This window comes from Musca domestica, unplaced genomic scaffold (genome assembly GCF_030504385.1).
Source record: "Musca domestica strain aabys unplaced genomic scaffold, Musca_domestica.polishedcontigs.V.1.1 58, whole genome shotgun sequence".
NCBI classification, from domain to species: Eukaryota; Metazoa; Arthropoda; class Insecta; order Diptera; family Muscidae; genus Musca; species Musca domestica.
The window spans coordinates 3,236,116-3,250,361 of record NW_026712360.1 but is presented as its reverse complement, the minus strand read 5'-3'; the positions used below and the strand labels follow the sequence as shown (position 1 = coordinate 3,250,361).

Genomic DNA, 14,246 nt, shown 5'->3' with positions numbered 1-14,246 from the left:
TTAACAAATTTAAGACCAAATTTTTAAAAGTCTCTGAAATAATATAAATTGGCTCATGGCTCTGAAATTAATTCAATATATGTTTCCTTAAATCCGCAATTTTATATAAATGTTTTTTATTTTTTTAGGTAAATTAAAAAAATCTTGTTTACATTAACGAATTTAAGACCTCGAAACATCGTCCAAACATTTTTCCTGAAACCCACATTAAAAGCTCGAAAGAAGGACCACAAAAGAAAGTTCTAGGGAAATTATTTTTTTATTTTTAAAAGTCTCTGAAATAATGTAAATTGGCTCATCGCTCTGAAATTAATTCAATATATGTTTCCTTAAATCCGCAATTTTATATAAATGTTCTTTATTTTTTAGGTAAATTAAAAAAATCTTGTTTACATTAACGAATTTAAGACCTCAAAACATGGTCCAAACATTTTTCCTGAAACCCATAGTACAAGTTCTTCAACAGTTGCAAAAAAAAAATCTTCTTTGGTGAAGACTTTGAGGTTTTCTATGGAGAAGTCCTTCTAGGGCTGGATTCTTGTTCTATGAAAATATGAAATGAAAAATATTTCCTTTATAGCATTTTTCCTTTGATATTTCTTTCCTTTATAAAAGTTTTCATTTCACATTTTCATAGAACAAGAATTGAGGCTCTGGTCTTGTCTTGTATGGATAAGACCTTCTGCCTTCTATAAAGAAGAACTTCAGGTCTTCTATCGAGGAGATCTTGTGGTCTTCAATAACGAAGACTTTCATATCTTCTTTAAAAAAGACAATTTAATGAGGACTTCCTTTCCACGTAGAAGACCTTTCTATCTGCTAGAGAGAAGAATTTTTGTCCTGAATGAGCAAGACCTCTTGATATTTGATGAAGAAAACCTGCTGGTCTTCTATGCAGAGAACCATCTAGTCTTCTGTGGAGAGAACCTTTGAATATCCTCTGGGAGGGGGGATCAACTTGTATTTTATAGTTAAAACAATGTGATCTTCTGTGGAGGGAAGCTACAGGCCTCCTGTGGGAAAGTACCTTTGGGATTCTCTGGAGAAGACCGGTTCCGGTCTTCCGTAAAGGAATCCTTCTGGTCTTGGTCATTGGAGCGCATAAGTGTTGCCGTTACGTAGACCACCAAATGTACCATGACATATACTTTGCAAATGTACCATGACATATACTTTGCAACAACAATTATACGACCCCTGGAAATACCCACCCCAACGTTTTTATAAATCAAAATCACAATCGAAATAATGTTCACAGATATTTCATATATATTTTTCATTGATCACTGCAATACGTTTAAACAGAACTAGCCGCAGCAATGACCCAAGAACGTAGGGCAGCAACATCGGCATAGACACCAGGATAATTGGCAAAGGCACAGCCATAACCCCAGGAGACGACACCAACCAAAACACCACCCGACACCAGGGGACCACCAGAATCACCCTGGCAGGCATCCTTACCGGTGGCATAGGCACAAATCATGGTCGATTTCACTTCCGAACCATAACCGTAGGCCGATGATGAACATTGACTTTGGCTAACAATATGCACGCTGACATATTGCAATGTTGTGGGTAGAGATGAGGAACCCGACTGCTGGGTACCCCAACCCGAAACAACAGCTGCAGCACCATTGGCAGGAGCCTTGGTGGCCAAGGCAATCGACTTGATGGTCGATCCAAAGTTCAGCGAAGAACTCAAACGTATGACAGCAATATCGTTGACCATGGTGCGGGAATTGTAACCTTCGTGGTTCTTGAAAGCAGCCACCGAGACCAAAGTACCACCAGAATTCCAGTAGGTAGAGCCAGCACGTACCCTCAAGGCAGAGGCGGAAACAGATTGCAAACAATGAGCAGCGGTCACAATGATCCTGGCCGAGTAGACGGAACCGCCGCACGAGTGGGAGCCGAAACGTTGCAGCGACACTTGCCAGGGATATGAGTTGATGGTTGTGGCCACACCGCCAACAATGCGGCCATCCAATTGCGGCAACATACCCTCAGGTACGGCAGCACCCAGGGTAGAGGCCACCAGAGCGCTTAAGAGGACTACCAACTTCAACATGATTTCCAATGTCTTCAACTTGGCGAGAAGAACTGATATTTTCTCTGCCAATTGTGAGAAGTATTTATATGCGAGACAATGCATTCCATTGCACCAAGAATTTTGCACTTCCAATTCTTTATCTAATCAATGTAATACTGGAGCTTACAGTTGATATTAGAGGGTTTTGGTAGTTCTTGTAAATATTTGTGGTAATTTTGTTGAAATGTCTTAAGAGACCCATTATTGATTGATAGTGGGCTTAAGATGTCTAAGGGCTTTTTGAAAAAAAAAAACAAAATGAATATATGATGGAAAAGTTTTGGAAAATATTCGCAAATGTCAGTAAGGAATTACATACTTATTCCGAATTTATTAAGTCTCCGTTTGTTGGAGAGTGAGAGGTAAGGGGAAGGGAAATGGCAAAAAAAAATTGTTCGTACTGGGAATTTTCTGGTAATTCTTTTGTGTTTTTATTTTTACACAAAAATATAAACAACAATGACAAGACAGTTATGAGAAAATGGAATTGCTGTTTTGGGTTACAGATTCAAATTCTCCTTGGTGTGGAACTCTTCAAAACCAAAAAAAAAAAAAAAAAACATGCAAATATATTGACATGGTAGATGAGTCAAGAAACTCGTTGGTATCTATCCAAAATATTATCTCAAATAAGAAATCGGAAATTTATCTCCTGATCCTCTCTAAAGCATTGAAATATCTTAAGGTTTGATGACGTATAACTAACGACAATGCTCATACGCACCATAAGCCTTCTCAAAGGAGACATTTTTTATTGATATAAAAATATTGCATGTTTATGGGCGCAGAGAAGAAGAGAGAGAGAATATTTATAACATAAATAATTAATTTTAATTTAAATAATTCAAAACATCTGATAATTCAGCTGCAGTGTGAATAATATGCAATTTGGTAGGGTGCGTATGAGTACTGCCGTTACTTATATTTCGATTTCCGATAATGTAAAATTTCGAGTGCTTTGATTTTCATGAAATTACACGTGCCTAGAAATTTATCTACGCACGACGTTCGTCGAGAGGGGTGATAAACCAAGCGTAAAGTAGTAAAAGTAAAAATAATATTATTTTGAGTGGTCGAGAAGCTCAAGGAATTTGGGCAAAGAACACTCATTTATGATTTCTGAGGTGTTGAGTAATGCCCTATTTCTACATCCAGAATATATGGCAAAAATTAAAAAATAAAAAGAAAACCTCAATAAATCTGTATTGGGCGCTACTTTGGATTCATTACATATCCGCAATCTGGTTTTAGGCCTTACAGTTACTTGGACTTACAGTATTGGACTGGCGCCCAATGGAGCGTTATTGAAATGTTTGCCAAGCCTTAAAAGGTTCTTTGAATTCGAAGCTATAATTTCGATACATTATTTTGCAATATGTTAGCATTCTCCGATTTCCAGTTTCTTTTTGATTTTTTAGTTTGGAATGTAGCTTTCCAGTTCATTACTCAAAAAATTTGTGGCCAAGAAAGCCGAGTGAGATCATCAAGAAATTTGAACTATATTTACCATGCCATCGGTTACTTGGGTATTGAAGTGGCGCCCAATATCGAATTATTAGATTTTCTCAAATATTGCCACATTTCCTGGAATCATGAATCAATCCAGCAGTTCAGAAATCTAAAATGAACCCAGCATCTCAGAAATCGAACATCAATACTCGTCATTTAGGTTCCTTAAACTGGTGCCCAAGTCAGAATTGAAGTGGCGCCCAATATGGAATTATTAGATTTTCTCAAATATTGCCACATTTCCTGGAATCATGAATCAATCCAGCAGTTCAGAAATCTAAAATGAACCCAGCATCTCAGAAATCTAACATCAATACTCGTCATTTAGGTTCCTTAAATTGGCGCCCAACTCAGCATATTTATTTATTTTTTTTACAAATTTGGGTTCTCGAAAATTTTTCAAAACTCTTCTTTGTCTAGACTTTTTGTATTTAAATATTTTTTTTCAATTCTTTTACACGAAAATCCTTTTTGAAAAATCCACGTTTGAGTCACTTTAAGGTCCTCTAAAAATATTTAAAAAAAATCCAAGCTAAGATCATTGAAAACCCTTGGAAAAATATCTGTTAAATCTAAACTCTATTTACGTTGCCGTTGATTTTTGAGAATTAACGTAGCACCCAATAGAGAATGCGATGTATTTTTTTTTTTTCAATTTTTTTCCACATTTCCTAGATATAGATTTAATTTTCTTGGCTTTTTAGAGTTCTACAATTAATATTCTTTGACTGGGTCCCTTGGGCATTACACTGGCGCCCAATTCAAGATTATTTTTTCCAAAGTTTTAACTTCGAAAATCCTTTGAAAACTCTTCAAAAATCCACGTTTGAGAGTCTATAGGGTTCTCCAAAAATATTTTAAAAAAATCCAAGCCAAGATCTATGAAAGCCCTTGGAAAAATATCTGTAAAATCTAAACACAATTTTTTTTGGCATTGATTTATTGGCTATTGAAGTGGCGCCCAACACAGAACTCTGTGTATTTCTTTGAAGTTTTTCCACATTCCCTAAATATAAAATCAGAGCAGCGTCCCCGAAATCTACCCTAAAAAAATTGTGGCCAAAAAAGCCGAGTGAGATCATCAAGAAATTTGAATTATGAAGTGGCGCCCAATAAGGAATTATTAGATTTTCTCAAATATTGCCAAATTTTCTAGGTTCCTTGGGTATTATGGTGGTGCTTATTCAGCATTACTATTTTTTCCTAAATCCTTCAAAATATGTGCTCCAAAATCCATACGAATTAAAATGTTACAATTCTCAATACTTAAACTTATCTGCAAGTCTGGGAATTCCACCGAGAATTCCTTTGGACTGTTTTCGTTGTTGTTCATCTTCGTAATTATTATTGCACTATCAGTAGATATGACATTGCATTGCACTTCAAATTGTAATCCCCCACTCGATCCATGTAATTTTTTTTTTTCAATTAGATAAGCATTTCAGGAGGACATTTTTGTATAAATACCACGATACTGCGTTCGAAATGCATTCCCAGTTTGAATTCGTGTTGAATGATGTTGAAGAGCGTAGTATTATTGGCCTGCATTGCCTGTGCCTTGGGCGCTGCGGTACCCGAGGGTATGCTGCCTCAATTGGATGGTCGCATTGTGGGTGGTGTTGCCACAACCATTAATTCTTATCCTTGGCAAATTTCTCTGCAACGCAGTGGTTCCCATTCCTGTGGTGGTTCCGTGTATTCGGCCAACATTGTTGTGACCGCCGCCCATTGCCTGCAATCGGTTTCCGCTTCGGTTTTGAAGGTACGTGCTGGTTCCACCACCTGGAATGCTGGTGGTACTTTGGTCTCGGTGGCTGCTTTTAAAAATCACGAAGGCTACAATTCCTGGACCATGGTCAATGATATTGCTGTCATCCGTTTGAGTTCTTCGCTGACTTTCGGTTCGACCATCAAGTCCATTGGTTTGGCCAGCAAGGCCCCAGCCAATGGTGCTGCTGCTGTTGTCTCCGGTTGGGGTACCCAATCTTATGGTGCCGGTTCCTTGCCCTACACTTTGCAATATGTTGATGTTAGCATTGTTAGCCAGGCCTCTTGTGCTTCGTCGACTTATGGCTATGGTTCGGAGGTAAAACCCACCATGATCTGTGCCTATGCCAAGGGTAAGGATGCCTGCCAGGGTGATTCGGGTGGTCCATTGGTGTCGGGTGGTGTTTTGGTTGGTGTTGTCTCCTGGGGTTACGGTTGTGCTTTTGCCGATTATCCTGGTGTCTATGCTGATGTGGCTACCCTGCGTTCTTGGGTTGTCAGTGCCGCCGGCTCGGTTTAGGGCACGAGATGCTACGAGAAGCTTTGAAGAAGTGAAATAAAGATCTATATATTCAAAATAATATTATGTTTAATTATTTCTTCCCATGAGAAGGAGGCATATTTTTGTTGGGTTTGGTTGGGTTGACTTAAATAACTCATGGAAGGATATATCCAGAAATACATATCGACAACAGTCTATGAAGCACCTCCATGACAAATATTAAATGTTCCATAAAAAATGCAAAAGAAATGTGTAAAAATTGAGCATTTATGGTGGTTTGGGGCCGGTGTCGAATTGGCGCCCTATTTCACACAATTTTGCCAAGCTTTGAAAGTTTACTCAGATTGGAATCTAAAATTCCTGTATAGTCTTTTGGTAGACTTCTTGCTTGTTGAGCTGAGTCCAGATTCTTTGTCCATGAAATTTAGCTACATTGGAGGTAATACATAATAATTTCATATTGGGCGCCAGTTCATAACCCAAAAAACTGATGGCAAAGGAAACAATGTGCAAATCTGCAAGAAATCTGAACTCTATTTAATTTGCTCTAAATCTGAACTCTATTTAATGGGAACTGAAGTGGCGCCCAATTCAGCATTGTTGTGTTTTTTTTTTCAAATGTTTCTAGGATATGAAATCAGGGCTCCAATGTACGTCCTTGAAATCTAAAAGACTTATTTCTTGTCCTAGGTTGCTAAGGTATAGAACTGGCGCCCAACTACAAATTTTTAAACATTTTTTCCATTTTTTTCTGATTTGTTGGATATTGGAATTAGGACCTAATTCAACCCGGAAGTTAAAAATCAGTATTTTTGCCTGAGACTCTTTGGGCATTCAAGTGGTGCCCAAGGGAACGTGAAAAGCCTAGGTCGGTTATGAGCTTGTACATTAACGATGGCTCGCTCCAACATTGAAAAATCGATAAAAATGTATTCCTTTCGTCTCGTCCCATTTAGCTTGGGCGCCACAACTTGATTCCCAAAAAAAAAAAATTAAACACCACACACTTATTTATCGTATGCCGTTTTTATTCACATCATAATTTAAACAGAGTTGGCAGCATTGACAACCCAGGAGCGGAGAACAGCAACATCGGCATAGACACCAGGATAGTTGGTGTAGGCACAGCCATAACCCCAAAAGACAACACCAACCAAGACACCACCAGAAACCAATGGGCCGCCAGAGTCACCTTGGCAAGCATCCTTACCAACAGTGTAGGCACAGATCATGCTGGACTTGATTTCCGAACCATAACCATACGAAGAGGAGGCACATTGGGTGGTACCAACTATCTTGACATCGACATAACGCAATTGGGTGGGAATGGAGGAGAAGCCATACGATTGGGTACCCCAACCAGACACCGAGGCAGAAGCACCATTAGCAGGAGCCACAGTAGCCAAACCAAGTTTAAAGATTGCAATAATTCATGCCTAAAAAAGTGATCACAAATAATAGCTAAAAACCCCGAAATGTCAATATTTAAGGAGTTATGGCCATTTTAAAGTTTGCAATAATTCATGCCTAAAAAAGTGATCACAAATAATAGCCGAATTTCCATAAACATCTCGAAGTATTTCGAACTCTTCACCTTTGCTAAATATATAACAATGGCTTTCTGCCAAATCAGTCCTAACCAGTTAGAGTATCTCGATAATAAAATGTTTAATAAAATGACACTAGACATAATTATCTGATTTGGCGAAAAGAAAACACTTCAACACTTTTGGCTTTAAAATAGAGGGAAATTCCAACACTCGGGTGTCGTCATTAGATAAGATTACAATTTACTTTGAAAAAAGAAAGATAGAAAAAAATAAAGATCTAAAAATAATACAGCCGATTTTAGATGATATTTAAATAATGTACTTCAGGACGTAAGGGTGTTGACGTAACGTATACGTCAGCTGGTACTGATGGATGGACAAAGAACAGCATGAGTTTGCAATATGTGGCGGTATTTATTTATTAGTGATAATTTTTATTTGTAAATAATTTTCACTCATAGCGAAGATGCTGCCCTAATAATCCAGGGTCGCAGGGCAGCCACATCAGCATAGACGCCCGGATAATTGGCAAAGGCACAACCATAACCCCAGGAAACAACACCTACCAAGAGACCACCCGACACCAATGGCCCCCCGGAGTCACCTTGACAGGCATCCTTGCCCTTGGCATAGGCACATATCATTGTGGGTTGAATTTGCCAACCATAACCATAAACAGGTGAAGCACAAGACGCGGCACTTACAATACTAACCTCCACATATTGTAAGGTGTCAGCCAAAGAACCAGAGGCAAAAGATTGGGTACCCCAACCCGAGACAACAGCTGCTGCACCGTGTAATGGAGCCTTGGTGGCCAAACCTATTGGCCGTATAGTGGAACCAAACTTTAGGGAAGAACTTAAACGCAGCACAGCTATATCATTGGCCATTGTCCAGGAACTGAAACCTTCGTGAGCTTTAAAGGCGGCAATCGACAACAAAATTCCACCTTCATTCCATGTCGAGGATCCAGCACGAACCTTCAGAACTGAGGCGGTAACATCCTGCAAGCAATGGGCTGATGTGACCACAACATTCGCCGCATAGATGGCGCCACCACAGGAATGCGAACCACTGCGTTGCAGGGAGATTTGCCAGGGATGAGAATCAATGGTTGTGGCAACACCGCCCACAATTCGACCATCCAATTGAGGCAGCATGCCCTCAGGAATGCCAGCCCCTAGAATCGAGGTTATGGAGGCAAGTAAAATGAATACTTTTAACATTTTTTCTTAAAACAAACAAATATTACTTTCGCCGAAGCCTCCAACCTCTTGTATTTATACACATGGAAGCAGTAAGACATCCAGAACCAGGGTGGGGGGTCAATTTGTTAGTTGTTTGTTATTGATGGTATTTAGTTACAAAATAACCGATAAAATCAACCATAAATTTTAAGGTGTTGCGATTGTGGAATCCCATGCCTCCTACATTGCAGATAACAGCAATGTATGTCTTACAGTCCCATGGTGATATTCTATTAAATGTAGTGAAAGAAATAGGCTCTGGATATGGAACTACAATTTCAGCTCCTTGTCTTTTTATTCTTTATTCGGGCATCGATCTGAAAAATCCTAATATTTTCAAAAAACATTTAAAGGAATTTAAAAACAGAAAATTATTAATAATTCTCATGATTTCCGGTTAATAAAGGCTGGGTTCCATAGGGCGTATACATGTTGACAACACTCATGCGCCAACATAGTTTCTAGGCATTTAAAGGTATTTCAGGGCTCTTATCGGGCTCCAATATTTTCAAAAAGAAAACATTTGATAGGCTTTAAAAACCAAAAATTATTAATAAATATCATGATTACTGGATAATAAGGGCTGGGCTCCATAGGACGTATACATGCTGACAACACTCATACGCCAGTGAAGTTTCTAGGCATTTTCTGGCATTTGAAGGGATTTCAGGGGTCCTCAAAACAGGCACTTCAGGAATATTTTATAATAGACTTTTTTTTAAGGATAATATTTATGGGACCATATGAACCGAAAACTTTTTCTTACAGAAGACCTTGCCGATTTTTCATAAGTGGTAACATGTTCTATAATTGCTTGGCTTTTCACGATTCCACCCATAATAAAAAACAAAAATAATTAAAGTATCTGATCGTATTTCTTTATTCATATCGTAATTTAAACAGAGTTGGCAGCATTGACAACCCAGGAGCGGAGGACAGCAACATCGGCATAGACACCAGGATAGTTGGTGTAGGCACAGCCATAACCCCATGAGACAACACCAACCAAGACACCACCAGAAACCAATGGGCCGCCGGAATCACCTTGGCAAGCATCCTTACCAACAGTGTAGGCACAGATCATGCTGGACTTAATTTCCGAACCATAACCATACGAAGATGAGGCACATTGGGTGGTACCAACAATCTTGACATCGACATAACGCAATTGGGTGGGAATGGAGGAGGAGCCATACGATTGGGTACCCCAACCAGACACCGAGGCAGAAGCACCATTAGCCGGAGCCACAGTAGCCAAACCAATAGCCTTAATGGTGGAGCTCATAGTCAAGGAGGAGGACAGGCGGATGACGGCAATATCGTTAACCATGGTCTTGGAGTTGTAACCTTCATGGTTCTTGAAGGCGGCAACAGAAACCAAGGTACCACCAGAGTTCCAATAGGTGGAGCCAGCACGAACCTTCAACACCGAAGCGGACACCGATTGCAAGCAATGAGCAGCGGTAACAATGATCTTGGCAGAGTACACAGAACCACCACAGGAGTGAGAGCCGGAACGTTGCAATGAAATTTGCCAGGGGAAGGAGTTGATGGTGGTGGCAACACCGCCCACAATACGTCCATCCAATTGGGGCAACATACCATCAGGTATGGTGGCGCCCAAGGCACAGGCAAGAGCCGATAACAGAATTACAAATTTGAACATGTTGATGCACTAGAATCAACTACTGGTGTCCAATACCAACAACATCGCTTTTATAATCCACTAACAATTCATGGCCCAAACTCCCCAAAAAAATACTGCGCAATTTCTTAAGTAGCTGATAAGGATTATCTAATATTTTGCCAAAAAAAATCACACAACTCATTGTCGGCAAATTAGCCATAGGTACCTGTCATCTAACTGTCACAAATTTTGGTATTATCAACTGTGAAATGCTAATCGCAGGTATTTGAAGCGGTGACATACTTTTGCAGCGGATTAATGACAAAAATCTTTTGTCAAATTTTTATTGAACGCCCACTTTCGATTTTCTCTGGGATGGAAAGGACAAAGGTGAAAGAAAACACACATAGGCAGAATTGTATTCTTGTTTCGAGAAAATTTAGGTAGCCTAAGCCTCATTTGAATTAGAGCGTATTTTTCAAATGTTTTTCGCAAATAGTAATGTTTGTGTTCCCATTGGTGTTTCAGTGGTAAGACTTGTAAAAGACACAATTACCCTCCACCTATGACAGATCCAGTACACTATGTAGCAAATGGCGCCCAACACAAGGCAATCAACTGAGAACAATAATTTTAACATTCAATGAAATAGAAATAATAAGTTTGTCTCAGTTCTCCATATTTTGCAATAATTTCTACAAAAGGTTTGTAGGTGCCTGTGATGGTAACAAATCTGGTCCAACAACGGAAAAAATTAACTTTTCAATTAAAATAGGATCAAAATTGGGTTAACTGAAAAGCTAAGAAAGTATTGGTCGCCATTACCCCCTGCCTATGGTTGTGCTGGTAAATAATATACCTAATATTGGATAAATCGTATACTAAATGGCGCCCAACGCAAGACAGACAGTTGAGAACAATTAGATTAATGTTTAGTATATGAAATCTTCAAAGAAATTTCCAAAAAAAATTATCTTTATATTTAGTGTTCTGCAACTAAAATGCGTGTACTGGATAATTGCAATATTTTCTATAAAATATTATTGGAAGCCTGTGATGTTAAATTATTGATCGAACAAATGAAAAGAATGATTTTTTTTTAAATGGGCCAACAAGTTAATGATTTTAAGGGGCGCCAACGTCGCTTTACTAAAAAAAGTCCGTTTCGAAAATTCGCGATGGTGGCTCAGCACATTTTCCAAACTATTTCCAAAAATGCATGTGAACGAATCTGAAAGTCTTTAAGGTGTGGATACATTTGCAGCTTGACATCATGGCTTGGCATATTAATGTCAAATTAGAAGGGAAAACAACGGCAGTGCTCATGTGTGCACAATATCTTTGAACCATTTTGTATTACCTTCGGCCCATTATTTATTAGGCCTATTGCCCATTTTCAGTCATAGAACAAAAAAAAACTACGAAAATGTTTGATTAATGTAAAGAAAATATCGAAAATTTATTTAAGTTCGTAATTAAATTTATACAGAGGAAGCAGCGCTAACAACCCAGGAGCGGAGGGCAGCAACATCAGCATAGACACCAGGGTAGTTGGTGTAGGCACAGCCATAGCCCCAGGAGACAACACCAGCCAAAACACCACCAGAGACCAATGGGCCGCCAGAGTCACCTTGGCAGGAATCCTTACCAACAGTGTAGGCACAGATCATGCTAGCCTTAATTTCAGAGCCATAACCATAGGTGGAGGAAGCACATTGGGTGCGGCCAACAATCTTAACATCGACATAACGCAATTGAGTGGGGATGGAGGAGGAGCCAGAAGATGTGGTACCCCAACCAGAGACGGTGGCGGCAGCGCCATTAGCGGGAGCGGTGGAAGCCAAGGAAATAGCCTTGATGGTGGAGCTCATGGTCAAGGAGGAGGACAAACGGATGACGGCGATATCGTTAACCATGGTCTTGGAGTTGTAACCTTCGTGGTTCTTGAAAGCGGCAACGGAAACCAAGGTACCGCCAGAGTTCCAGTAGCTGGAGCCAGCACGAACCTTCAAGACGGAAGCAGAAACGGATTGCAAGCAATGGGCAGCGGTGACAATGATCTTGGCAGAGTACACGGAACCACCGCAGGAGTGGGAACCGGAACGTTGCAAAGAGATTTGCCAGGGGAAGGAGTTGATGGTGGTAGCAACACCGCCAACAATGCGTCCATCCAATTGGGGCAACATACCCTCAGGTACGGTGGCGCCCAAAGCGCAGGCAAGAGCCGACAATAAAATCACGAACTTGAACATGTTGATGAGTGAAAATCAACTACTGAAATTTTCGCCCTCTACATGTCGTTTTTATACTAACTCCCCGGCAGATAATGGCCATAGATAATCTCTTTAATCTTTAACAATCCGCAACGGCACACTTAAGATATAGCAGGCAAATTATTTTTAGATTTTCTAGTTTTGAAAGTTCTACAAAAATAAATGCGATAAAGTCCAAAGTTTTTGGTTTACAAGACCTTCACAGCTAAGGTGCATAAGGACGAAGAGCTCAATTCTGGTTCTAGGAAATTGTGAAATGAAAAAACGGAAAAGGAAAAAAAATGTTTATTGTTGTTACGGCGTAATCTGCAGAATTTTTTCATCAAAAATGCAGAATTATTTGATCTAAATATAATCTTCTTGTAACTAATCTTAAAATATTTTCTATAAATTGGAATAGGTTTTCAGAACCTATTTCATCTTTATGCTCGACTCTGTTATTAGCTGTGAAATAATGGTCGTGTTTATACCTTAAAGTGAGAATAGATAAGAGATTTTTTTCTGACAGGTGTCTGCTGCCAATTCGCCACCTTAATTGAAGAATGAAGGCATGAATGAATATATCAGGGCAAAAAGTTATTGGATAATCTTATGACTTGCGTACCTATTTTTGTATACACTTTCAAAACTAAAAGGTCTGAAGTGTGCCGTTGCGGATTGTTAAAGATTATGGGATTATCTATGGCCATTATCTGCCGGGGAGTTAGTATAAAAACGCTATGTAGAGGGCGAACATTTCAGTAGTTGATTTTTACTCATCAACATGTTCAAGTTCGTTATTTTATTGTCGGCTCTTGCCTGCGCTTTGGGCGCCACCGTACCTGAGGGTATGTTGCCCCAATTGGATGGACGCATTGTTGGCGGTGTTGCTACCACCATCAACTCCTTCCCCTGGCAAATCTCTTTGCAACGTTCCGGTTCCCACTCCTGCGGTGGTTCCGTGTACTCTGCCAAGATCATTGTTACCGCTGCCCATTGCTTGCAATCCGTTTCTGCTTCCGTCTTGAAGGTTCGTGCTGGCTCCAGCTACTGGAACTCTGGCGGTACCTTGGTTTCCGTTGCCGCTTTCAAGAACCACGAAGGTTACAACTCCAAGACCATGGTTAACGATATCGCCGTCATCCGTTTGTCCTCCTCCTTGACCATGAGCTCCACCATCAAGGCTATTGGTTTGGCCTCCACCGCTCCTGCTAATGGTGCTTCTGCCTCCGTCTCTGGTTGGGGTACCCAAACTTCTGGCTCCTCCTCCATCCCCAGCCAATTGCGTTATGTCGATGTTAAGATTGTTGGCCGCACCCAATGTGCCTCCTCCACCTATGGTTATGGCTCTGAAATCAAGGCTAGCATGATCTGTGCCTACACTGTTGGTAAGGATGCTTGCCAAGGTGATTCCGGTGGCCCATTGGTCTCTGGTGGTGTCTTGGTTGGTGTTGTCTCCTGGGGTTATGGCTGTGCCTACACCAACTACCCTGGTGTCTATGCTGATGTTGCTGCCCTCCGCTCCTGGGTTGTTAGCGCTGCTTCCTCTGTATAAATTTAATTACGAACTTAAATAAATTTTCGATATTTCTTTACATTAATCAAAAATTTTTCGCAGTTTTTTTATTTTATGGCTGAAAATGGGGAATAGGCCTAATAAAAAATAGGTCGAAGGTAATACAAAATGGTTCAAAGATATT

At 39.9% G+C, this 14,246-nt stretch overlaps 6 protein-coding genes across 6 annotated transcripts; 2 read left to right on the top strand and 4 right to left on the bottom strand.

Annotated features, from left to right (window-relative positions):
* Positions 1-1,246: 1,246 nt before the first annotated feature.
* LOC101888723 (trypsin alpha) lies at positions 1,247-2,116 on the bottom strand. The gene has a single exon (XM_005187642.4). The coding sequence runs from the start codon at positions 2,069-2,071 to the stop codon at positions 1,298-1,300; it is 774 nt and encodes a 257-aa protein (XP_005187699.2). The 5' UTR covers positions 2,072-2,116; the 3' UTR covers positions 1,247-1,297.
* Positions 2,117-5,087: 2,971 nt separating this feature from the next.
* On the top strand, positions 5,088-5,949 carry LOC109613439 (trypsin alpha). The gene has a single exon (XM_020038247.2). It carries the CDS (start codon positions 5,115-5,117, stop codon positions 5,886-5,888), a length of 774 nt encoding a protein of 257 aa, XP_019893806.2. The 5' UTR covers positions 5,088-5,114; the 3' UTR covers positions 5,889-5,949.
* Positions 5,950-6,877: 928 nt separating this feature from the next.
* LOC101889085 (trypsin alpha-3) lies at positions 6,878-8,675 on the bottom strand. Its single transcript, XM_059128812.1, has 2 exons — positions 8,244-8,675; positions 6,878-7,281 (listed from the first exon to the last, which is right to left on the bottom strand). The coding sequence occupies exons 1-2, from the start codon at positions 8,644-8,646 to the stop codon at positions 6,914-6,916; spliced, it is 771 nt and encodes a 256-aa protein (XP_058984795.1). The 5' UTR covers positions 8,647-8,675; the 3' UTR covers positions 6,878-6,913.
* An 848-nt stretch (positions 8,676-9,523) lies between these two features.
* On the bottom strand, positions 9,524-10,370 carry LOC101889434 (trypsin alpha-4). Its single transcript, XM_005187646.4, has one exon. The coding sequence runs from the start codon at positions 10,331-10,333 to the stop codon at positions 9,563-9,565; it is 771 nt and encodes a 256-aa protein (XP_005187703.2). The 5' UTR covers positions 10,334-10,370; the 3' UTR covers positions 9,524-9,562.
* A 1,353-nt stretch (positions 10,371-11,723) lies between these two features.
* On the bottom strand, positions 11,724-12,587 carry LOC131805539 (trypsin alpha-4). Its single transcript, XM_059128804.1, has one exon. The coding sequence runs from the start codon at positions 12,544-12,546 to the stop codon at positions 11,776-11,778; it is 771 nt and encodes a 256-aa protein (XP_058984787.1). The 5' UTR covers positions 12,547-12,587; the 3' UTR covers positions 11,724-11,775.
* A 721-nt stretch (positions 12,588-13,308) lies between these two features.
* LOC105262088 (trypsin alpha-4-like) lies at positions 13,309-14,154 on the top strand. The gene has a single exon (XM_020038251.2). The coding sequence runs from the start codon at positions 13,331-13,333 to the stop codon at positions 14,099-14,101; it is 771 nt and encodes a 256-aa protein (XP_019893810.2). The 5' UTR covers positions 13,309-13,330; the 3' UTR covers positions 14,102-14,154.
* The last annotated feature ends 92 nt before the right edge of the window (positions 14,155-14,246 follow it).

Coding starts and splice junctions, on each gene's coding strand:
- LOC101888723 (XM_005187642.4), bottom strand. CDS start 2,071: ATGTTGAAGTTGGTAGTCCTCTTAAGCGCTCTGGTGGCCTCTACCCTG.
- LOC101889434 (XM_005187646.4), bottom strand. CDS start 10,333: ATGTTCAAATTTGTAATTCTGTTATCGGCTCTTGCCTGTGCCTTGGGC.
- LOC109613439 (XM_020038247.2), top strand. CDS start 5,115: ATGATGTTGAAGAGCGTAGTATTATTGGCCTGCATTGCCTGTGCCTTG.
- LOC101889085 (XM_059128812.1), bottom strand. CDS start 8,646: ATGTTAAAAGTATTCATTTTACTTGCCTCCATAACCTCGATTCTAGGG. Junction 7,282..8,243: donor TGGTTCCACTATACGGCCAA/TAGGTTTGGCCA, acceptor CAATCTTTAAAC/TTGGTTTGGCTACTGTGGCT.
- LOC131805539 (XM_059128804.1), bottom strand. CDS start 12,546: ATGTTCAAGTTCGTGATTTTATTGTCGGCTCTTGCCTGCGCTTTGGGC.
- LOC105262088 (XM_020038251.2), top strand. CDS start 13,331: ATGTTCAAGTTCGTTATTTTATTGTCGGCTCTTGCCTGCGCTTTGGGC.